We start from the raw sequence: 25,033 nt of genomic DNA, 5'->3' as shown, positions 1-25,033 counted from the left end.
CACTTGAGAAGGAGGCTGTCAGTCTACAACTTTATTGCAATTATTATATTTATGATGGTGATGGCGATGACGATGACAATAGCGATGACTATGGTGATGACAATGACGATGATGGTGATGGCGATGACAATGGCAATGATGATGGTGATGGCGATGACAGTGGTGATGGCGATGGTGATGGCGTTGGTGATGGCGATGACAGTGGTGATGGCGATGGTGATGATGATGGTGATGGCGATGACGATGGTGATGATGATGGCGATGGCGATGGTGATGGCGATGGTGATGGCGATGGTGATGGCGATAGTGATGATGATGATGGTGATGGCGATGACGATAGTGATGATGATGGTGATGGTGATGGTATGACGATGGTGATGATGATGGCGATGGCGATGACGATGGTGATGATGATGGCGATGACAGGGGTGATGGCGATGGTGATAGCGTTGGCGATGGTGATGATGATGGTGATGGCGTTGACGATGGTGATGATGATGTCGATGGTGATGACGATGGTGATGATGATGGCGATGGCGACGACGATAGTGATGATGATGGTGATGTCGATGACGATAGTGATGATGATGGTGATGGCGATGACGATGGTGATGATGATGGCGAAGACAGTGGTGATGGCGATGGTGATAGCGTTGGCGATGGTGATGATGATGTCGATGAAGATGTCGATGGTGGTGGTTATGACAATGACGATGACAATGGAAATGATGGTGATGGTGATGTGGATGACGATAACGATAGTGATGGCGAAGATGAGGACGATGCCGATGATGATGCCGATGACCTGCCTGCAACACCAGTCCAATTCACATTTTCTTGGGATAAAATTACTTATCTCAACAGCATTTTGTTATGAAAACAGCTTTTTGTTATGGCGACATCACGAGAAAACATGAAAGAATAAAATAATAACGCATGGCCTCTTTGGGCTTCCGTACCCTCTGGACTTCAGCTGGTTTGGGGGATTTGGCTTGCGGTACCTGGCAACCCTGATGTCACCACACAGAAGTATGATGGCGCTGGAGAGGTGTATAGCTTTTCTGTTAGCAGATGAGTTAGATGCTGAAGAATACGCACATTTTAAAACACCTCTCCAAACACGAGGAGGGAGGTAAGTTATGCTGTTTTTACAGAAATACTCAGCTGTGAGTGACCCTGTGAGGAAGAACAGGTGATATAAAAGATATGTGGCTAGCTAACTAGCATGCTTCTTACACAAAGCCTTGTGTTTACATTTAAACCTCCAGGATGTTCTCACTGGCTTTACACCCTGCTGTGTGCTTTTCTGTTTATTCCATCTGCACAGAGCTGAGGATGATGATGATGGTGATGATGATGATGATGATGGTGATGATGATGGTGATGATGATGGTGATGATGATGATGATGATGATGATGAAGAAGGCAGAAAGAACTACTTCAGTGCTACAGTTCCCAGCCTCTCTGTCCTGGATTTCCAGAAATGCTTTCAGCTCACACAACCCCAAGTTGAAGTAGGTTTACTCAGTGCTGTTCCTCTAATTCAGCCAACTTTTTCCATTTTAATCCATCACATCAAATCATAAACATGCCTTCGTCATAAATCTGTGAAGTGAAGAAGAGAAAGAACTGCAGTTTACACCTACATTTAAAGCATTATTATTATTATTATGATGATGATGATGGATGTTATGTTCCTTCGAGGGCTGAGCGATATGATAATATAAATGATCAATATCGTGATATGTCACAATACACTTTTTCGAGATCATTTATCAACCCGGATACGAATGGATTTATTCGTAACCCGTTCGTACGAGCGTTTACACAAGAAAATTGTAATTCATGAAAATCCTCTGAATTCAGAAGAACATCCATATCCTCCTCGTGCTCCTGACCGGGTATAAATTTACACACTGCTTTATTAAAAGATTGATAAATGAGATCCACAGCTCATTTATCCAACGTCCACATCCAACATCTTTTTAAAAAAATTATTCTTTTTTTTTTAAATAATTACAAACGCTGGAAGCAAAAGATTTAAATGTCTTCTGTAGTTTTAAAACTGAAAGAAAAAAAGTCTTCCAGTTTAGGGTTTCTATTGCACACAATAACTAAAATTATCACTGAACAATTCTGTAAAAGTCTGCTTTTATGTGTTATTTTTAAACATCGCGTACTTTACGTGAGAGGACGCCTCCAACTTCTTTCACTTCCTCATGCCATACTGTCCGGAGATCTCGGGTTCGAATCCCGACGATGCCCCAGCCGTCCGTGGCTGAGAGTCTAAGAGACTAAAACTTGCCTTGCTGTCTCTGTGGGAGGAGCAAACTCTCTCTCAACTATCAATCACAGCAACTCCAGCCTGTCATGGGCGTTTGTGAGCTCATGTATGTGGAAGAGGGCAGATAGCGCTTTGCGTCAAGTGTGTTACGCTTCGCGTGTCTCGGAGGAAGCGTGTGTTAGCCTTCATCCTGCATTGCTTTTATCTGTCATATGATGGGGAGACGGTGGTGGTATACAGTATATGTTTAAACTTCATGTACTTCAGTAGTTGTAGTACATTTTTTTATTAATTAGCTTGCATGGAAAAACTGTCATACGACTCTCCTGCTAGCAAACACACAGTCACCTCACAGTAAAACACACACAGTAAAATTATTTGAGAGAATAATATTTGAATATAAGGACAAAACAACACGTCATAACCAAAATATTGCCCAATGAATTGCTAACTTTTTGTCAAAGGCGCAAACATGATGATCATATACGTGATTGTTTGGCTTAGTCTGTATTAATGCACTTAACTAGCTGAAGTATTGGCTCAAGCTCCCAAATAGACAATTAGGTTCTGGGCAACTGAAACATGACACTAAGCAGCACATTGAGTCTTTCACTTGCGCAGTAGGCTTGCTAATAACTTTAACCTTTGTCCACCCTTCATTTAATAATTGAGTCTGATCTGTTTTTTCCCTCCTTCGCTGTGTGGCGATTGCAGGAGCTGGTAAACTTGCTGTCACCTTGCGAATGGGCGACGTGTAAACTTGAAGGATGGACTGTCACGCACGCGGTGCTTGCCAGTCTCTGGACTCTTTCCACTCTGGAGCCTCAGAGCAGCGTCGCAGCCCGTTTTCACACCAGCGAGTCTCTAATTCGCCTCCAGCTGATTGATTTCTGCACCTTGATTACAAAAAACTTTGCCGATCAGATCCGCTGGCCCAAGTGGAAAGAAGCCGAAGCTTCCGTGGCCGGGTTCTTAACTGACGTTGGGCTTCCTGGTACCATCTGCGTGCTGGGTTCCTGCTCGATTCCCATCGACAGGCCTGCTGACGTGCCTGATCCAGAGGTGTATCGAGACTCTGTAAAAAATGCATACTCTGTAACTCTCATGGCTTTCTGCAACCATCAGGGTTGCTTCACTTTTGTGAATGCAGAGCACCCAGGAAACTGGCATAACTCCAGAGTCCTCCTAGAGACCGAAGTTGGAAAAGCGTTGCAGGAGGATCCGCTGAACCTGCTACATGGCAAGCATGTAATAGGAGACGGCACCTTTCCGCTGTCCGAGCATCTTCTCACGCCGTTTCCAGACTACGGGATGCTAGGAGAGAAGAAGCTGCGTTACAATTTAAGAGTGCAGGCGGCTCTTCGGGTGGTCCGAGGATCCCTGAATAGTCTGAGGTGCAGGTTTCAGCGGCTGAGGTGTTTGCAGTTGAGTTCTGTAGGCCAAACCGGTCTGGCTGTGAAGACTTGCTGTATTTTATATAACCTGTATTTAGAGACGGATAATGCTGCCTCAGCTGAAAGTGTAGAGGAGCAGGCGAATGTTCAGCTGCCTTTTCACGACCTACCCTACGGCCACTCGGGCAGTCTCGGTGGAATCTCTAAAAGACAGGACATCGCCGCATCGCTTGGACGAAAGACTAAAAAAAGGTGACGAGAGGAACACTTTAAAAAAAAAAAAAATGGTTAATATAATTGTATATATTTCAGATATAAAGATCTTTGTTGGTGCCAGACGGGTTGGTTTGAGTATTTCAGAAACTGCTAACGATTTCCACACGCTGTAGAGTTTGGAGTTTACACAAAATGGTGAATCCAGACAGAAGAAACGCCTTGTGGATGAGAGACATCAGAGGAGAATGATCAGACTGGGCTTTGTGCTGACAGGAAGGCTCAAATAATCACTCTTTACAGCCGTGGTGAGCAGAAATGCAACGCAGCACCTCACAACATGGCAAAAACACATGAGGCTGAAGATCGGGAAAAGTCCAGGTGATGTTTTTTCAATCTTTAACTGTCCAGTTTCATTGAGAAACAAAGATGTTTCTCCTTTTGGATATTTTGGACAGAACACACAACTTCTTGAAATCCTCCCTTTAAAAAAATAGTTACTTTACATATTTCTTCCACCCTAAATTTACGACAAAAGCTTTTGCAATCATCTGCATAGACGCTTTCTATATATTTAAACATAAAGATATTAATAAACACAGACACAGCATATATGTTGTAAATGTTCTATAAAATGTATGAGCTACTGTGAGTAAACGTACTGTAAACTGAAACGCGACAGAATTGTAATTATTGATGTTTATACATTCAAGTTGGTGATTATGGAATTTTTTTAATTTCTATTTTTTAAAAAAAAATAAATCTAAACACTCATGCTGTCACATGAGACTCTGACTATCTGTTGATGTAAAATAAGTGATGAATAATAAATGCATTGCTACCCTCCTGTGGCAAAATGTGAAAACACCCTATGAGTCATCATCCATCACTCGCAGTCTCGTTAACAAACCATTAAATACGTCTTTCGACGTTTCGTTTTCACTACAGTGTAATATTAATAACAAAATAAAAATGTATGTCATTTTTAATTAAAGTCTACCTCATAAAATTAGATATTTGTTAAATTACGAGTTAAATTTCATTCAATTATTGGCCAGTTTCTAAGCTTTCAACATCTCAGTGTCTTTATTCAGCTTTCTTGGAATGTCAGGAATAGTGTGGAATTTAAAAATCCTGGAAAAGAATGAAAACATTTGTGGAAGAAATGAATGTTATGGATGTTTTTCCTGCATGATGACGATATTTCATTCCCTTTTTGGGTTTTTTTTAATTAATGCAGCTTCTCGAATGACAGTTTATGACACAGTGACATTTAGTAAAGAAAACCTTAGCAAATCTGAAAATTGTAAAAAAAAAAAAAAAAATTTGTAAAATGCTTGAAAAGGCTTTTTTTTCCCCCAAGAATAAAGGCTCAAAACTCTGTAATTGTCCTGAGCAGCAGATTTAGCATCTAAATATATAAATATAATATAATAACTGATATAAATAACTTTAGTAAGTAACTTTATTTAGCTTGTTACAAAAAAAAATCGGACATTTTCATTAATTATGACATCACAGTGACTCATTTCGGCTCTGCTTAAAAAAAAACATATTTAAAAATATAAAGACGTGTAATTTATTACAATTGTTTGTATAAAATGTAAAATCCTCTATAGCGTAATGATACGTAATCTTGCATGTACTTGATGTTTAAGACCCTACAGGTAGAAATGACAGTTTTGGCCACATTATTTTTCAGATTGTTGGATAAATTGCAATATTAACATCTTCTCTTAAACTGTAATAATAATAAAAATATCAGAATTCAACAAAAATGCTTACATCACTGTTTCTGTTCGCTCACAACCACAGCGTTATCTGAAACTCCATCAGCTCCACGTCGTGTCAATGTACTGAATATTATGATGATACTTTATTATTATACACTATACATATACATCACTTTCCTTTATAAACCGTATGAACTGCACTAAATAAATCACATTCTATTTATTTTTATTTTCGCTAAATATTTTTTTTTCTGTATTTAGAACCAAAGTCTCGGTTTCTAGATGTCCTGCATTCAGGCAGTTTGTTCATTCATCTCCCTAATGAGAGAATATTATGGAGAAATTTCCCAAAAAATGTTGATTATTGTTGGATTTATCTTAGATTTTATACTGAAAAGTGTTTGATATGTGGTATTTTTACGTTATTTATTCGAAGTTTTTTTCTAAACAATGCATGATATCTTGATTAAACAATAAATTAAAAGAATTAAAATAGCTTAACTATAATATAAGTATGCAGTTGAAGCTTTATTTGCATAAATAAATGTAAATTTTGGGTAAAAGTCTTGTAAGAATTTCAGCAATCAACTGGCAAAGATTTATTGTTTTATAAAATTTCCAGTCACCTGCAGTATCTTGCCTTAATTTAAATACATAAAGAAACAAATTAACAAATAAAAAAAAAACCCACATATGACCCCAGTGCGCATGCGTAGAACACGTATCCCAGTCCACAGAGCCTGTCTCGGTCGCATTGTTTTCACTCGTCAGGTGTCTGTGATGTGAGTGAACATGGGAAACGATAAGATTTTTAATAGCAAATAAAAAATAAAAGTATTTCATTTTATACTCAAAGAAATGTATTCTTTATTGTTATTTGTCACTACTGTTCCAATAATCTGTTTGGATTAGGATTTAAAACATTACGTATGTAATATAACCTTATGCATGTAAATGGTGTGATGCGTTTCATATAGCAAAACTGAGACTTTTATTTTACAAAAATAATCGTAGCTGGCTTCAACATTCAAAATGGACGGGTCTTTTTCTTCCCACCCGCATTCTGATAGATTCCGTGTCTTGTATATAATTGGCTTGTGCAATCATTTTATCCTCACGAGCTATTAAAATCGGGGTGTAATTGGTGGACTAAGACATTCCAGCCAATCAAAAAGCAGGGGGCGGGATTAGTCAGAATACGGGTGGGAATAGAACGCATGCGCGTTCCTGACTGCTAGCCTGGACTGTGGGCTGAGGGGCGGATAAGCAGCAGCAGCAGCAGCGGCGGCAGCGGTGGAGAAGTAGCGGGCAGCGGAGGGATTTTTCTCGCCCGCTCCGACATGGCCGGACAGCAGTTCCAGTATGACGACAGCGGCAATACGTTTTTCTACTTTCTTACATCCTTCGTCGGTTTAATTGTCATCCCGGCCACCTATTACCTCTGGCCGCGGGATCAGAATGCAGGTGAGGAGGAGGATGTGCTGGACCCGCGCTAGCGAATTAACCTGCTAAGCTATAGCTAGCTAGTTAGCCTCTGTGCGCTAATACCAGCTCCCTGTGCTCTTTTAGCACCGTGATTAGCGCGAGCGTGTTTCGTCTACGCATTATACTTGTTTGTTTGTTTGTTTTTTTAAGAATAGCGATTTGCGTAAATTGTGTCAACGTCTCTCTCTTTCTCTCTCTCTGTGTGTGTGTGTGTGTGTGTGTGTGTGTGTGAGCGCTAATTTGCTAATGCTTAGCTTGAGATGACTGCTAGCTAACTTGTGCTGCTGTAGACGCAAGCGCGTAGTAACCTTTAAGAATCCAGCCAGCTAGCTTTCTAACTAACTTCACTTACGCAACATACGCAATCTACGCAACGTCAGCTGTGTTATGTTGTATTATGAAACGCAGCACGGATGCTAATCGCTAGCCACTTGTGTGATTGTGGCCTAGCTTCAGTAGTTTATTAGCAGAGGCTCCGGTGGAACAGTGTTTATACACCGCGGCGGGGTGAGATCACGGTTCCGTTAGCAGCGTCACTGAAGCAGGCACGCGCGTAGTCTGACGTGTCGATATGGAGCCAACTTTCTTTCAGGGGAAAGTAGCTAAAGCACGCTAGAACTCGCCAGGTGACGTCACGGGCTCATTTACATATGCACTGATAGATCAAATTCCAAACTAGGGTACATGAAGATAGAACAGAAAAGAGTTTTATCTGAGTCGAAAATAAAAGATTATTTTGGTCATCTGTGGTCACAGGACTGTGCACAAACTATTTACACATTTACAGTATACTTAATATAAAGAACAGTGATTGGTCGTCGGGGAACAGTGGTGATCAGTGATTGGTTATTGGGAAACAGTGCTGATCAGTGATTGGTTATTGGGAAACAGTGCTGATCAGTGATTTGGTTGTTGGGAAACAGTGGTGATCAGTGATTGGTCGTCGGGGAACGGCGGTGATCAGTGATTGGTCGTCGGGGAACGGAGGTGATCAGTGATTGGTCGTCGGGGAACGGAGGTGATCAGTGATTGGTCGTCGGGGAACGGAGGTGATCAGTGATTGGTTATTGGGAAACAGTGGTGATCAGTGATTGGTCGTCGGGGAACGGCGGTGATCAGTGATTGGTCGTCGGGGAACGGCGGTGATCAGTGATTGGTCGTCGGGGAACGGAGGTGATCAGTGATTGGTCGTCGGGGAACGGAGGTGATCAGTGATTGGTTATTGGGAAACAGTGGTGATCAGTGATTGGCTTCCCAACCAGAAGCCGAACCTCAACTGGCTAGTTTTAGCAGTGACTCTACCTCGAGCTCCTCCTGAATGTCCGAGCTCCTCACCGTATCTAAGGCTGAGCCCTGACACCCAGCGAAGGAAGCTCATTTGTGCCGCTCGTATCCGTGACCTCGTTCTTTCGGTCTCTACCCAAAGCCTGCGACGCATCGTATCATGCATCGCGATATTTCAGTTTAATATTCATATTAAACTAATCACAAAACTAATCAGAAGGAAGTGTTACGGCACACGGACCAGGTTCAACCCACAGCCTCATTTCATTCAGCCCGTGTGAACTCGGGGTAAATAATGCCGCCTGTATACACTCCTGCTCGGCATTTCCCACACTATCCAGAACTCACCGCTGATCCGAAGGTTGTTGCCTTAAAGCGCCGTGTATACGCTCTCCGGTCTCTACTGTAGCTTCCTGTAAATCACGCTCCTGTCTAAAAACCGATTCGGAAGCATGTCGTGCTTCTGGTGAGGAAATATACAAAATATAATCACGACTGTGGTCTCGCAATTTACCGTCAAATAATCTTTCCATAATAATAACATGTTAATAATACGGGGAAATTACACCTTATATTATAAATCCTGTTCTGCTTTTCTTACAGCGCAATACATTGCTATTACAGTATTCAATTTTACAATTACAAAAATAAATGTATTAAAATACAGTGTTTGTGTCCGTATCGTCTCGTGAAGCCTGTATCGGGATATGTCTCGCATCGGCTCTAGTGTATCGTGTCAGTCCATGGCACATTCGCGTACATACAGTAACTCATTTAAAGATAAAATGTTACTTTGTTGGCTGTTCATGCTGTGAGCAGCCATTTTGATCTGATGCCACTTGCTGAACTCGGGGTTGAGTAAACCGCCCAAAGTTTCCGAGTAGGAATTCTGAGCGCGTTTTGTTTGTTTTTTCCTGATCACAGTAACAGCGCTGTAGGACTGTGATTAGTTTTTTTTTAATGAATTTTTGTTTTTTTCACAGAACAATTGCGGCTGAAGAGCTTGAGAAGAGTTCATGGAAGATGTCTGTGGTATCGCCTCAGGCTTATGAAATCACAGCAGAGCATTGTCCCAACACTAAAGTAAGTGTGTGTGTGTCTGTCTAATGTTTAAACTTTAACATATTTAACAGACGTTCCACAACATTAAGTGAAACTATAAATGAATAAAAGGTGTGATGCTCTTTTTTAATAAATTAGCTGATTAGTGTCGTCCCCTCAAAAAAATGTAAGAAAATGACACTTATCTCAATTTTAATGATTATTATTTTATAGCTGTAGGTCATGTTGTAATTGCTGAAGGAGATCCTGCAGCTTTATAGTTTTCGATTTCTGTTGCCATGGGAACAGTAACTGTAACCTGTATATACACTTTATATCCTGCATGACTGAAATGAATATAAGAAGTGAAAACGAAGTCTCTTTCATGTTTGAAATTGCATATTAAAAAGATAATTGTTTCAATTGTTTCATTTCATTTGTGTGTTCGTTGTCTGAACAGAAAAGCAGCCCTGCTGTTTGGTTGGGTGATATTTATCTTCCTGGCTTATAAGGTGTCTAAATTAGATCGCGAGTACCAGGAGTATAACCCCTATGAGGTCCTAAATCTAGATCCGGTAAGATTTATTTTTTTTTAAAATCAAAACCAGGATTTGTATTATATTGTGTCATGCTTTTTCAGGCTGTCCAAACGTCCCTGAGGATTGTGTGTGTGTGTGTGTGTGTGTGTGTGCGCATGTAGGGTGCATCTGTGTCCGAAATCAAGAAGCAGTACAGAGTGCTGTCGCTAAAATACCACCCTGACAAAGGAGGAGACGAGGCCATGTTCATGAAGATCGCTAAAGCTTATTCAGCGTAAGTACCACTGCACTTCATCTGAGCTTCATTCCTCTGTTTTTTTTTATTTGTAGCAGTTGTATGTGTTTTGCTGTTGCGCTCCACACAAAGAACCGTTACTACAAACCACAGAGGTAGAATTTAGAAAGAGCACGGTTGTGTATTATACAGTCTGTCCACAGTTGTGTATTATACAGTCTGTGCCGTAATGCAGTTACCAATATGGCAGTGTAGAAGCTACGTAAAAAATCATAATCACATTATATGTATCTATATACATTATAAGAGCTTCAAACTAGCACTAGTAGCTCCTGCTGAATATTTATGTATGATCAGGGTGAGGCGAGAGGGCAAGCCCAGGAGAGTGACTCGTAATCGGACATTTGATTAATTGAATAAACAAAGTCAACAACCTGGAAACTTTTAAAAATGATCGATTGAAACATAATGAGCTCCGTGGCAGCGCCTGAGCTCCAAAGCTGGCTAAAATGGCCCACTTCTGCTGCCTGTTTCTCTTTCTTTTATTCGCGAATGTCATATGAAAGGTAATGAAAAACTCTTTTTAACGGTTATAACGTGGCGCATGTCATTCATTGCGATCAGGAGCTCGGTCAGTTCACAAGTGCAGATGATCCCTGTTTTGGCAGTAACGCAGGTTCTCCATGAAAGAACACAATCACGTGACCAGCGTGCTCTCTCTCTATATATATTTTATCTCTATGCTACAGACACAATGTGTGACGGTGTGTGCGCGTAACCCACACAGATATTGGCTTGCACTGATGAAAGATGAGTTCTGTAGACAATATGGCGCTTTTATGCACCGTGTGCAGAGCTTTGTTGTTGGATATCAAGTGACAGTCTGTATATTGTTCCTATTTGTTGACAGTTTAACCAATGATGAATCGAGGAAAAACTGGGAGACCTACGGCAACCCAGACGGCCCAAGAGGTAAATGATCCAGTTCAGCTTCAGCGCTTTCAAGCTTTGTTTAGTACTTTACCGTCTCAATCTCTGTCTTTGTGTCTCTTTGCTCATGCAGTCGCAAATTTTGGAATTGCTCTTCCTGCATGGATTGTTGATCAGAAGAACTCCATGCTGGTAGGTTGTTCTATCAGTTCTCTGAATTAGTTTCTGCCTTATTAAATCGTTTCAATTATTTATATTTATGGCACAATGGTGACTAATTCTCAAGACAGATTGGTCAGAAGGTGTGGACAGTCTTCTGTACATCTGGAGGATTAATAGCAGCGTCTGATGAGCTGAATAGCAGCGTAGATGAGCTCTTTTTCTCTTTAAAACTTTGTGCCATCGACGTGATTGTTGTCATGATCCGCGTCTCAAATCAAAATCCCTCACGGTACATTCAAAAGTATTTACTAATCTGGAAAATCCGGAAGATTGGTTTCCCTAAATGGACCTTTCTATTGAATGGATCTATTTCAAGAGATTAAAGAGGTTTTTAAAAATTCGTAACACACTGCAGTAGTGTTAGTAGTAGTAGTAAACGAGTAGTGTTAGAGACAGTCTCACATGGTGCTATGTACGATGTATATTCTCTATGTATGTTGGGAAACGCGGCGGCCATCTTGAGTACCCGTAGTTAACAGCATTTATAATTCAGCTTTAAGGCAAATTACAGGTTTTTATAATATGTTATGGATTCTCTATTAACATCTCATTTACCGGGACCGAAGTGGACGCTCCACATAATTTACACGTAATAGTAAAAAAAAAAAAATGTATTGTTATTTAACAAGGATTACTGTAAGGAGACGTTTATGGAAGCGGTCTCCGGTGTCTGTGTTTTGTAACAGTCAGCCAGTTCTCCGCCGTGGGAGAGTCTTCAGGACAGAGGGCTGTTGAGGGAACAAGTGTTTGTAGCTGCTATAACATGACGAATAACAGGAAGTAACTCGTCTCGAGGATGTTACACAACATTGTACGCAACTAAATGGTTAAAAATTGCCACGTGTCATTTGTTACAAAAAAAAAAAATTTGGCAAATTGCTGTTGTGTAAGAGAAACAAAACACATGATTTATTTCCCTGAAGCAGCTCATGCTGTTGTTTTATTGCTGACTCACGGCTGTGTCGAAGTATTAAAACTATAGTACCATAGTCTAGTGTAATATTGATTTTCATAGATCTGAGGCAAACCGTTCTTGTGTATGACTTGTTATTGAACGTGTGTGTACGTGTGTGTACGTGTGTGTACGTGTGTGTACGTGTGTGTACACTGTTTGCAGGTGCTGCTCGTGTATGGTTTGGCCTTTATGGTCATTCTTCCAGTGGTTGTGGTAAGATAATTGTTTTAATACTTATTTTCTGATACTCAGGCCATATGGATTTACAGATTGGAGTTACATAATGGTACTGCATGATCTAAAGTGTGTGTGTGTGTGTGTGTGTTTAGGGTACCTGGTGGTACCGTTCCATTCGCTACAGCGGCGATCAGATCCTTATTAACACAACCCAGCTCTTCATGCACTTTATGTACAAAACGCCCACTATGAACATGAAACGTAAGTACTCATAAAAGGCAGATTTGAGCTCTGTAGAGTAAAACTGCAGATTAAAAAACACCAAGCAAAAGCCTGGTTAATAGCACTTTATAGATTCGTATAATCTTTAAATACACAAATTAATCCTCTTCTGTACATACGCACAACACCGTCGCTGTGTTAACATCGTAACTTATTATGATATTAATTTATTTTAACCTGTCAGTTAAACTAATGTATTAAAATACTATAAAGCCTGCTCAGCCAGCACAATGCCTGACTTATAAATCCACCACAACCACAACAAAGATGCATGCTTTCCCACAGGGCTAGTGATGGTGCTAACGGCCGCCTTCGAATTCGACCCACGTAGCAACAAAGAAGCGATTATAAGACCAACGGACAACATTGAAGTCCCACAGGTATGGACTGTTCATGATCATGATCGTCTTAATGCTATGTGGAACTGACATTTATAATGTTAAAGGTATTGTTTGTCATTTTAAATGTGTTTCTAGCCCTGTCATGCTTATATCTAATTTGCAGTATTTCCAGTAGCTTGCACTAGTGACTCCTATAACACTCCTATATATAACAGGAACATGCACTGCTCATGAGGCGTGTATAGTTTTAAGATGAGGAAGAGATGATGGGGAAGAAGGCTCTAAAAATTACGCATCGCTCCTTTAACGTTGTCTGTTTTGTCACAGTATTTATGAATAAAGGTCCTGACTAAAGCAAAGTGCGCACTACATGATTTTAACCCTCTCGTGTAATATGAACAGTTCAGCGATGTATTTTTCTGTCTGCAAGCGATCACGGAGACTTTGATATTTTCTCGCATGTTTGATTTTCTTGTCATATGAAACTACAACTAGTTGCAAGCGCAGTCCACGAGAGTACCAGAGGAAATCAAATTCATCTGCTGTCATGCGCAGCAGATCCCTGAACCCAGTTAATCATCTCTCTGTTTGTGTGGGAGAGCGCAAGGCGAAATGTGTATATAATGTAAATAAGACTGAGAAATAAAAACAGTATAAGTGACAGTATAAAAATAACGTTTTTTTTTTTTTCCCACCATGTGCTGCCTCGTTTTCCCCAAACAATCCTTTCTCCACTTTATTTTTCTTCGTTTCTGTATAAAATAAAAATTGTGAAAAATTGACGATAGACACCTTTCACATTTATTTTCGTGAGAAAGCGAGGTTTGGGGATTCAGGCACAAGCGATTCAAGTCGGGTCAGCTATTCTGAGATTTTCAAAGTACCTAGCTTAAGACATGCGACAAGATTTTTTCAAAGGGCGCTGGCTTCCTTTTTAAAGAGCAAACAAACAAAAGGTGAAAATCATATTTTAGTTTTCTTGATAAACTGCTTAAGCATAAGGGTCGTCATCTTCGGTTGGTTATAAAAATATTCCAGCAGATTTCTTTTCTTTTGTGTGTGTCCTGTTCCTGTTCAGATCCTATGTTACATCCTGTGAATTTTTCTTCCCTACTGTAAATGTGTTTTCTGAGGAATCAGTTGTGCTGCTGAATACTAGCTTAGTGTTGTTTGGAAGTCATGCTGTCTTGATGTGTTTGTAGCTGATTCGGGAGCTGGGGAACATCAATGTGAAGAAGAAAGAGCCTCCATTTTGTTACCCCTACAGTCTGAAAGCTCGCGTGCTTGTCCTCACACACCTTGCCCGGATGGAGGTGTCGGAGAATATCGAAGAAGGTAACCCCCCTTCTCTCTCTCTCTCTCTCTCTCTCTCTCTCTCTCTCACTTAACCCTCTGTATCCATCAGGCTCTTTCACAGGGTAAGCGTACATTTCACGCTGTTGCATGAGCAGCGGCATCGCTTTCAATACACTCCTGCGTACTGTCTCTGCCCTGGATTAGTAAACGTAACAATGAACGTCCAGATTGTCAGATTATGATGTGCATGCTAAATGAAAATGGGGTGAAATGATATTTAACTTCAATGTACCGAAATGTTTGAATTTATAGTCATAGTTGAGTGTGTAAGATTAATTTACACTTAAAGAAAAAGCATTCCAGTCCATTTCCACCTTATGTAGCACATAATAATAAACCGTCTCCAACTCTAGTCAAATATTTACTGACTTGTTTGTAGATTTTTGTAGTTCTGAGCATCAGTACAGTATAAAAATGGGGCTTTTACAGAACACATTTAATGCTGATATAAAAGGAAAATATCACATCAGACAACCTGTCTGCCTAAATAACAAAGCAAAAAAAATAATGTCGTACCAGTTAATTTTTATTGGAAGTTTTTATTCTAGTGTGTGATTGAAGCTAAGGCTGCACAGTACTTGATGAAATAGTGCCTACTAAAAGTGGTCAAAGGAAGGACAACCACTGAGCCGGCGACAGGGTCGTGGGCACCCAAGGCTCACTGATGCATGTGGGGAGAGAGAAGGCTAGTCTGTCTGGTCCGATCCCACAGAAGAGTTACAGAAAAAGTTAATACTGGCTGTGACAGAAAGGTGTCAGAACACGCAGTGCACCACAGCACACCTTCAGAGGTCTTGTGGAGTCCGTGTCTCGACGGCTCAGAGCTGTTTTGGCGGCACAAGCGGGACCTACACTATATTAGGCGGGTGGTTTTAATGTTATGGCTGACCGGCGTAGATTCCATAAAATTGTAAGTGCTATGGTTTAACCTCTGCAGTAAATTATATAAACAAAACAAATATCAGCTGTTATATCGAGACTTCAGTGGTAAAAAATGAGGTAATTTACATATAGTTAATAACATAGCTATTTAACGAGATTGCTCGCCATCTAGTTAGCTAAGTTCTCATATCAGCCCGAAGGATAAAGGTTCATCAAAACCATATACATATCCATGCATGAACTTGTGATCATGCCATAATTATTCAAACAAGTTTTTTTTTTTAACGATTATAGTCCATTTCCTATACAGTAACTCCACCTCACTGATGAGCAACAGTACAACACAAAGTAGTAACAAGACATTTGTCGGACAAACGTACTCTACCTGTCCTCATTGTTGCTTGTTGCTCTGTAAGGACAGCCAGTAACTGTTGAAAATTTTTCTATCTCTACACTCTTGAAAATGTCAGGCTTTTATATTTTGTACACCAGAACAAAATCTGCTCTTAAATTACAACTGATGTGGCATCCATTTAATTTCTGCTTGTTTGTGGATCTCTCTCAGACCAGCGGTTTGTGGTAAAAAAGTGCCCGGCTTTGCTTCAGGAGATGATCAACGTTGGTTGCCAGCTTACAATGATGGCTACCAGCAGAGGAGGTACACACACTCATTGTTTTAGGATTTAGAAGGTTGTAGATTGTGTTTTTGTTTTTCCAAATGGTTTATATGATTGATATACGCAGGATTCCGCGCTCCCAGACTGTCCTCGATCGAGAACTGTATGAAGCTGTCTCAGATGGTGGTGCAGGGGCTACAGGAGGCCAAGTCTCCTTTACTGCAGCTGCCCCACTTCGAGGAAGAGCACCTCAGATACTGCATCTCCAAAAAGGTACACAGATCCCCAAATGTCTTGCCTTTCAGCATGGTGGTGTTTATATTCCTTGTTTATTTGGTTGGTTTTCATTAAAACAGTTGTATTTCCATCTTCTATGTTCAAAAGCTTCAGGAAGATTGCATAGTCAGAAATTAGCATATTATATATTATATACTGTTTTCCCAAAACGTATTAATTTCTATACATCTGTTTACTCACTCGCTCACATTCTCTCTCAGTATAAGGTACGGAGCCTTCAGGACCTGGTGAGTCTGAAGGACTCGGACAGGAGGAACATGTTGAGGTTTCTGGGAGAGGAGAAATATGACGAGGTTATAGCAGTGCTAGGAAGCTTCCCCCACATTACCATGGAAACCAAACTTCAAGGTAGGGAGCGGAGGCTTTGCTTCAGTGGCTATATCTACATCCAGTATCCCAAGTTTAAATCACATTGTCTATTTATGTGTTTCTCTTTTTATTACCATTAAGTGCTGGACGATGAAGACAGTAATAACATCACAGCAGGATCCATCGTCACGGTTACGGTCACCTTAACACGGAAGAGGATGTCTGTAAGTAACACGTTTGCGTGTGTGGTGATTTGCCAGGAAAAGTAAATGTGAACTGTTGTGTGTTTCCATCAACAACTAAAGTACATATTAAGTGAAGTGAAGTGACTTGTGGCCAAGTATGGTGACCCATACTCGGAATTTGTGCTCTGCATTTAACCCATCCAAGTGCGCACACACACACAGTAGTGAGCAGCCTTTTTTGCTGCGGCGCCCAGGGAGCAGTTGGGGGTTCGGTGCCTTGCTCAAGGGTCTCACCTCAGTCGTGAGGGTTGAGGGTGGGAGAGAGCGCTGGTCATTCACTCCCCCCACCTACAATCCCTGCCGGACCTGAGACTCGAACCCACAACCTTCAGGTTCACCTTTGGGTTGCAAGGCCGACTCTCTAGTCCACGACTGCCCCCTATTTAAAGTGCCCTATATATTTAAAAGAGAAGCAGTAGATTATGTGATTATAGGACTACTGTGTAGTATACAGTACTACAAGTAATAAATTCATTAATTAGTCCACCAGGCAAGTATGTGCTCCAGTGTGCACTTCGCACTGTATATATGCACAGTATATTTGGCCTTACATCCCCACACAGTAAAAGCTCTGGTACCAAAAGTCTTCGTCCAGAGTTCCCACAGGAGATCCACTTCGGGCGGATGTGGGAGTACTCACAAGTCTCAGGCTGAGGGCCTTGCAGTTGAAGTTTTTGTCAGTGGACTAAAGGGGTTGCCTCCATTAGATTTCGAGTTTCAAGAAGGAAAACTCCTACCTGTTGTTTGCACCGAATATCAGGTTGGTGTGTTCATCCTTCTTGGAGATGGTGGAGCAGGTGCTTGAGTGGGTACCTGTGTATATCAGTCCTGTAGTGCTCACTTTGAGTGGAGTGGTGATCAGGAATGGCCTCCTCGTTCTGAACCCAAGTGGTGAAATGTCATTATACTTCTGTGCAAGCCTTGATCACAAAGTTTGATCACAAGTTTGCTCGTAAGTGTACTTGGTACCAAAGCACCTTGGGTCAAAGGTCAGTGATCAGTATTGTGATTGTATGATCAGACTTCAGGGCACTTGGGTACAGAGGGAAGCAGCTGATCACCACTTGGCCAGGCAGATTTACCTGGTAAACCCAGGAGAACTTCACAGAAACTGTAGTGAAAGATGATTGTTGCTCACACTTCTATAAGGGCTTCTCCTGAATGGACCCTGTTCAAATCTTCAATTATAGTGTCAATAGCAAGACGCTGTGGCCAGAAAGCTGTTGATGCCTGTCATGGCGGTAACCCTTGGTTGCTCTGGTGGACACGGGTGGTGAGGGAAGCCATCCAGGTGAAGAAGAAGGCCTTCCAAATGGTGCACACAGAGTGCTCTCCTGATTCAGTTGAGCGCTATAAGAGAGCCAGAAGGGCTGCGGCGAGATCAGATGCAAAAGCAAAAGCTCGGGCATGGGAGGAGTTTGGAGAGGCCACGGAAAAATAGTTTCAGGTTACCACAATGATCTTCTAGCAAACTGTTCGGAGCCTCTGGAAGGGTTGACGAGATCATGCACATGCTCTGCTAAGCAAGTAGGGGGAGTGTTGGCTGGAGATAGTATTGAGTGGCTGCTGAGAATTTTGCTGAGTGGTGGAATGAGCATTTTCTGGAACTCCTTAATCCATTAGACATTCCCTCCATTTAGGAGGCAGTATCAGAAATCTCTGGCGTTTTATTGTCCATCTCTGTGGTTGAGGTTGCTATAGGAGTTAGAAGCCTTCATGGTGGCAAGGCTGCAGGGGTGGATTATATTTGGCCAGAGATGTTAAAGGCATTGATCAAGGTTGGGGTTGTGTGGTTAACATGCCCTCTCAATGTTGAGATCTGGGGCAATACCTTTGGACCAGAAACTGGGATTGTGGCCCCTATTTTTAAAAAAAAGTTGTGTATTCTAATTATAGTGTAACCATACAATGGTTCTCTCCTGGATAAGAGTGACATGTCCACTTTGGGTGAAGGAAGAACCCTTGCCTCTGGCTGAGACGTTTAAATAACATGGACCTGATTCACAAATGGTGGAAAAGGGAGTGTGAGATTGACAAATGGATCGGGTCAGTGGCAGCAGTGTTACAGTTACTGTGGTGAAACAAAAGTTCAGTTTGCGGACCATTTAGCCGACATCCCTATCCTCGTGGACCCGTGGTCACGAGCTCTGGGGAGTGACTAAAAGATTAAAGTCATGAGTACAGGTGGTGGAAATGAGGTTCTCACTATTATATCTCACAGTTGGCTTAGGATCATCTGGGGTTCCCCTAGAAGGAGCTGTAACCTGTGGCTAGGGATAGAGAAGGCTTGAGCTGACCTTCTTGCTTGAACGGACTTCATCCCAAAGGTGTTCAGTGGGGTTGAGGTCAGGGCTCTGTGCAGGACATTCAGAACATACTTTTCAGTTATATGCTGATAGCGCAGTGTTGATGTACAGTTGGTCATTTAAACAATTTTTTTTATGTTGGAGTTAATGGACTGTGGCCTGTTACCTAAAATGAGTTTGATACCCCTGCTGTAGAATGTGGTTGTGGACAGCCATGCAGAGACTGGAAAGTGTTACTGCTGAATAATTTTTTAATTCTAAATTTAAAATTCTCATTTTTAATCTACTGAGATGATGATGTGTCAGGTGAACATCCTTCAGAAATGTACCCCACACTCCAGTCTCATCAGTCTGTTGAGTTTTCTGGACTGTGTGTAGTTACAGGGGGCATCCACAAGAGGTCAGTGTAATGTTTTCCGTACTGATGGAGAATTAAGGCTGACTTTCAGAAAACTCAGTATTTTTTTTTTATTTGTCAGTTTGCATAAATAATAGCAAATTAGTTTTGATTTAAACTTTACAGTAAACTTTAAGATTTACAGTATAAAAACCCATATACTCTTATCCATTGTATCAGTATTTATATTTACTTAGTCATAAAACGTAGCTGTTAAAACGTTACTGCCTCTTAATCTAAACTGTTCACTAAGATACACACTGTCTTAATTGTGTCTATAGACGTGAAAAAAGCTGCACACAGGCTGCACTCGGTGTCCGTTGTTATTGTAGCTTTTATTTATTTTTGGGTTTTTTTCCGGCTTTGATATCATGACTGTGATTCACAATTCATTGTATATTTAGTAAATTATTATGAATCAGGGATTTATTAATCAGGGAAGTACTAATTGGGATTTATTTGTAACTTAATATTAATGCATTATTTTAAACATTTGTTGTCCCTTTTCACTACAAGTGGGCATTAGGATTGTTTTTCGACGTTGTTTTTCCCGTTTCTCCTGTAGGCCATGGTCACGGTGAATAAAGGGGAATACTGGTGCTTCGTTTCATCCATTAAGCACCCGAGTGCAAGTGCTACAAAGTCGATGCTATTCTTGAATTGAGTTGCACTGAGAAATGAATCTTAATGCAATTTTGTTACTGGTTTTGTGCAGCCCCAGTTCTGCTAGAGAGAGACGGCAATGCAACAAAAAGAAACAGCTTAAATTTCACTTGCTTCATTTTGCTATGTAGATCATTCATGGAACCTCTATAATACATTCCTGAATACATTCTTCTTTTGTCTTGTTTTTAATTATATACTTCTGCTTGTCTACCATTTCAGGAGGTTTTTGAGAAGGAGCAGGAGACTCCAGCACCTGCGGAGGAGGCTAACACAGAGGAGGCAGTTCGTCTTTAATAATATTTAAATTAGGCTTCATTTTAACTTCAGTTTAATAATCATTGTTCATATTTCGGTGGTAAGCGATTCAATCAGTGAACGTCGTTTTTTCCTAAATTATTTTCAGCAAGGTGACGGCGCGAAGAACAAAATGAAAGTCTGGCAGAACAAGAGTAAAGGTGCTAAGAAAGCAGCCAAGTCCAAAAAGAAGAAACTGACGAAGAAAAAGCCAGTCTCTCAGCAGCAGGTCAAAGGAGACAAGGCCAAACAGGCCAATGGCAACGTGGCAGGAAATGTAAGTGGCCAATCACAGTTCATGTCTGAGTGCCATTTGCTCTGGTCCGTGGGTTTCCTCCTACTGTCCAAAACTGCCTTAAAGACAACTGTTGACTACTGGTGCTGTTGTGGCTCTTCTAGGAAATGGCTGCAGCAGCCAAAGAGGAAGATGAAGAGCTCTCTGACAAGGGCAGTGAGTCAGACGAAGCGGAGGGAAACAAGGACTCTCCCAGCGAGAGAGATGACGAGAGTGACAAACAGAGCGACACCGAGGCAGACGAGGTCACGGGAGACGATGAGGAGGTGTGTGGGTGTGTCTTTTGTAAAATTAAAGGTTGCTCAGTTGAATTAAAGCTTTGCTTGAATGTAAGTAATATTTTGTAACGCGGCCTGTAGGAGTGGGAGGCCCTGCAGCAGAGCATCCAGCGGCGAGAGCGAGCCTTGCTGGAGACCAAGTCAAAGATCACGCATCCCGTGTACAGTTTGTACTTCCCAGAGGAGAAGCAGGAGTGGTGGTGGCTCTACATCGCTGACCGCAAAGAGCAGACGCTGGTGTCCATGCCCTACCACGTCTGTACTCTGAAAGACACGGAGGAGGTGAGGGAGCGCTCCTGTAGGCTCCTGTCCTGCTGACGGAGTTTTGTGTTGATCACAATACATACGCGTTTTTTAAATGTTGAATGAACACAAATGCTAATTTAGTGTTATTTCATTTTCTTTCATTCAAATTAGAGATGTTAGATTGCACAGATACTTCTAGCCATTTTCTTTAGCAAATGTGACCCAAGTTATTGCTCATGGCTACTTCAGTATTCTAATGTTAAATTATATGTGTTGTTATATGTGTTGTTATAATGCAAAGCATTGTGGGTATTGTTGTAAAAATGGGATTTGTTTGTGTGCTTTGAGAGTGTGTGTGTGTGTGAGAGAGAGAGAGCGAGAGAGACTAGCTGCATCTTTTCCACAGCAGCTTGTTGCCAGGCAACATCCATGCTGCAGTGTCTGTACATTTAAAGAGACAGTTACTGAGCAGACAAACTGGTGCACCGTAATTCACCTAGTGACATAAACGTACCGTCTGGATGGAAAGTCTGTGTATTTCGTCTGGTTTTGTGCCTAAACGAGCATCCTGTTTGTATGCAGTGGCTCATTCATTAGACTAAATTCATTCCTGTCCTTAATCTTTCCTTTGTGCAGGTCGAGCTGAAATTCCCTGCTCCATCCAAAACAGGGAACTATCAGTATTCAGTGATTCTGAAGTCAGACTCGTTTATGGGACTGGATCAGGTTAAGCCGCTGAAGGTCAGTTTCTTTGTGTGTTTTTTCCTCTAAAGTCGTCTGTAGTGTAGTGTCCGGCACATTTGGTCGTTATTTCAGTATATGGGGTGTGTGGTCAAAATTTCCCACACTTGGCTGTATGAGAAAATGCCTTCTAGTTTGGAGGCATACAAACTGTGCGTTTATGCCGTTCTCAGTTGGAGGTGCATGAAGCGAAGGCCATGTTGGACAACCATCCACAGTGGGACATCCCAGAGACTGAGGAAGAGGAGGACCAGGAGGACAGCGACGGAATCGAGGAGTCGGAAGAAGACGATGAAGACAATGACTAATCCAGTCAACCCTATATGAACTGAATCACACACCCATGTGCCCTGTCTTGTTCTCACACACACACACACACACACACACACAACTTTGCAGCTCAAAAGCGCCGCCATACACAATGTAAACACAAACATTTAAGAGGTATGTGATGGCCCTCTGCAGTTCCTTTTTTTTTTTTTTTTTTTTTTAAATGCTCTGTTCACTTTGAAATCCAAAATGGCTGCCGGGTCTCTTTCCTGAAGTCCACAATGAGGCGTTTTACTAACTGCCGTTTAAGAGAAATAAACAGACTGCTTCCCTCGAAACAGGCACCTCATGATCATCTTTGTTTTTGTTTTTTGTTTTTTTTTTTTAACCTATTGATTAGTCATTGATTTTTTATTTTTTTGCACATTTTCTGTGTATTTTCTTTCTTCACATTTATAGTGTAATAGAGAAAGTGATTAGGATGCGGGCAGTGTGAGCTGGACAGGCTAACGGGTGCACATGGAGTTGAGTAGCAATGCTCAGTAGGGAACTGGAGGCGTAAATATTAATCATCTCATTTTCATTCTAGTTAGAGATCTTGGAAGCTCTGCATCAGCTCTGCCGTGACACTCATCATCTCTTCCTCGTGACGATTTCAGACATTCCACAGCCAGGTTTTTAGTGCGCTCTAACCTTGATAATGGACCAGCTGTATGGTTTAGTGTGTCTTGGTCCTAATACACACCTGTATGAATTCACAGGTAGATTTAGCTGCTGTTTTCCTTTTGTAATTTTTATTAGCGATATCTTTCCTCTAAGGCTAAAGATCACTGCAACATCCGAACGCAGCAGGTGCGGGTTGACTTCGTGTAAAGAAAACGTCTTCGTCGTCGTCGTCCCACGGCAACCCTCGCCACCCCAGGACTTGCTAACACACTACTCCATGGCACTGTGTCTCTTTAGGGTTTTGTTCAATTGGACAGTGAAACACTTTAATGGCAGAGTGAGTTCAAGACAGTCACATAATCAGGATCTCAACAGATTTTGTATTGGCTTCCCACAACGATAACATCTGCTGATTTTGATGAAATCCGTTATTTTAGTATTTTCCTATTTAGATCACATTCCACTTATAAGATATGCCTTATTCTTACTGGAAAGTATAGAGTGCATCACTTTTAAATACATTATAAAGTTTTGAGAGATTTTGATTTGTGTTTCCCGCTGGCACATCTTTATTTTTGCATTTATTTCGACGCCTTTAATTGCGACGCCAATAATCAAATGCAGTTATCCATATAATCACCTTATTTAAAATAATAAAAAAAAGGCTATGTACACAGTGGGTTATTTATATGACGTGAAATTTTATTGCCTTCATTTCATTGGGTCGAAATCACAGGGCTGTGGCTCGGTGACTGTAGGCCCTGTTTGCCCCCTCTTAGGGTTTTGCTAGTGTTTAGATAAGATAGTTTGTCTATTTTTGAATCTATTAATTTTTGTGGTCATATGGATATATTTCATCAGTGTGTTTGGACGTAGTTTCGGACAGGATGGGGGGGGTTTATTGACCAGGCGGAGGCGACGTACTGTCTTGTGGTTTCAAACAGTCGATTGTGTGGTCTGTTTTATGTCAGCGGGATGAGCGGAGAGAGAGAACTATAGCTTTATTCTCCCTCCCGAGAAGCTCTTTGTTTAGGCTGTGACATGTCTATAGTAGTGCTGTGAAGGTTACTAATGGGCTGGATGCCCCCAATCTGCCGTCAGGCTCCTGCTATAATAATAAAAGGGGGTGGATTTAGCCTTCCTGTGGACATGGTTTTTTAGATGGAAATAAAAATAGTATTTTTCAGTGGGGATATTTTCAATATTATTATTATTATTATTATTTTTTTGATGGCTGCGTGATATCCGGCTGCGCTTGAACGTGTAATTGTGCCCTGTGAGATCTGATCATTGGCGCTCTCAGAAAGATGTACTACAGGCAAGCATGAATTGTGGATATGTATAAAATCTCTCTCTAATTATGTTTTTCCCCCCTTTTTTACTTCTTCTGTTATGATTTTTTTTTTTTTTTTTAAACTGATAATACAGGACATGATGGAGCCCAGTGGCACGTATGTATTTTAATGGTTCATCTGGAAGTTTGCTCATTTTTAGTAGCCAATCTTTAAGACCTTATTATTTCCCTCTTTTGAATTAGCATTAGCCTAAACAAAATGCTATTTGTGTCTTTTAATGAAAGCATTGTATCTTGGGTTCACATTCACACGCATCCTTAAATGATGTACCAAACGATACACATTTTTCCAGTGGGGTTTAGTGTTACAGAGCCACACAAATGTAGTGTCCTTTAGAATGATGTGTATGAGAAGCTGTGACATGGAAAATAGGGTGAAAATAAGCCTTTGTGTACACACACACACACACACACTCACTCACTCACTCACTGTTCTAGGCCAATAAAGGCTTGACATGTATAGCCCAGCAAAACAAGCCGGAAAAGAGGTGTAGTGCCCAGAAAACCAGTATGTCTGCCACTTTTGTTTACAAGAATACTCATTGTAAAAATGGAAAATATATATTATTTGTATTTAAGTCATTTCAAATAAAATAATTTTTAAAATTACCTTTTTTTTAGGGGGTGGAGATGTACATCAGATAATCACAGACACTGGTCTATTCATCACACCTACTGTTTTTCTGGTACAAACAAATT

The 25,033-nt window shown here is 41.1% G+C and overlaps 2 protein-coding genes across 4 annotated transcripts; both read left to right on the top strand.

Moving 5' to 3' along the window:
• The first annotated feature begins 1,008 nt into the window (after positions 1–1,008).
• On the top strand, positions 1,009–4,759 carry si:ch73-257c13.2 (uncharacterized). Of its 2 annotated transcripts, XM_053231603.1 has the most exons (4): positions 1,009–1,132; positions 1,328–1,359; positions 1,393–1,514; positions 2,999–4,759. In XM_053231603.1, the coding sequence occupies exons 1-4, from the start codon at positions 1,014–1,016 to the stop codon at positions 3,932–3,934; spliced, it is 1,209 nt and encodes a 402-aa protein (XP_053087578.1). In that variant the 5' UTR covers positions 1,009–1,013; the 3' UTR covers positions 3,935–4,759. The 2 variants fall into 2 exon arrangements, with proteins under 2 accessions (XP_053087578.1, XP_026774103.3); XM_026918302.3 differs by having other exon boundaries at positions 1,328–1,514.
• A 2,099-nt stretch (positions 4,760–6,858) lies between these two features.
• sec63 (SEC63 homolog, protein translocation regulator) lies at positions 6,859–24,943 on the top strand. Of its 2 annotated transcripts, none has more exons than XM_026918383.3 (20): positions 6,859–7,088; positions 9,377–9,476; positions 9,895–10,009; positions 10,135–10,247; positions 11,119–11,180; positions 11,272–11,330; positions 12,478–12,528; positions 12,645–12,753; positions 13,060–13,154; positions 14,318–14,450; positions 15,919–16,011; positions 16,098–16,243; positions 16,468–16,615; positions 16,718–16,800; positions 20,410–20,469; positions 20,594–20,761; positions 20,884–21,045; positions 21,139–21,339; positions 21,940–22,044; positions 22,218–24,943. In XM_026918383.3, the coding sequence occupies exons 1-20, from the start codon at positions 6,965–6,967 to the stop codon at positions 22,350–22,352; spliced, it is 2,262 nt and encodes a 753-aa protein (XP_026774184.2). In that variant the 5' UTR covers positions 6,859–6,964; the 3' UTR covers positions 22,353–24,943. The 2 variants fall into 2 exon arrangements, with proteins under 2 accessions (XP_026774184.2, XP_026774183.2); XM_026918382.3 differs by having other exon boundaries at positions 20,410–20,472.
• The last annotated feature ends 90 nt before the right edge of the window (positions 24,944–25,033 follow it).

This window comes from Pangasianodon hypophthalmus, chromosome 30 (genome assembly GCF_027358585.1).
Source record: "Pangasianodon hypophthalmus isolate fPanHyp1 chromosome 30, fPanHyp1.pri, whole genome shotgun sequence".
Taxonomy (NCBI): Eukaryota; Metazoa; Chordata; class Actinopteri; order Siluriformes; family Pangasiidae; genus Pangasianodon; species Pangasianodon hypophthalmus.
The sequence above is the reverse complement of the archived record's forward strand: the minus strand, read 5'-3'. Positions and strand labels throughout refer to the sequence as shown.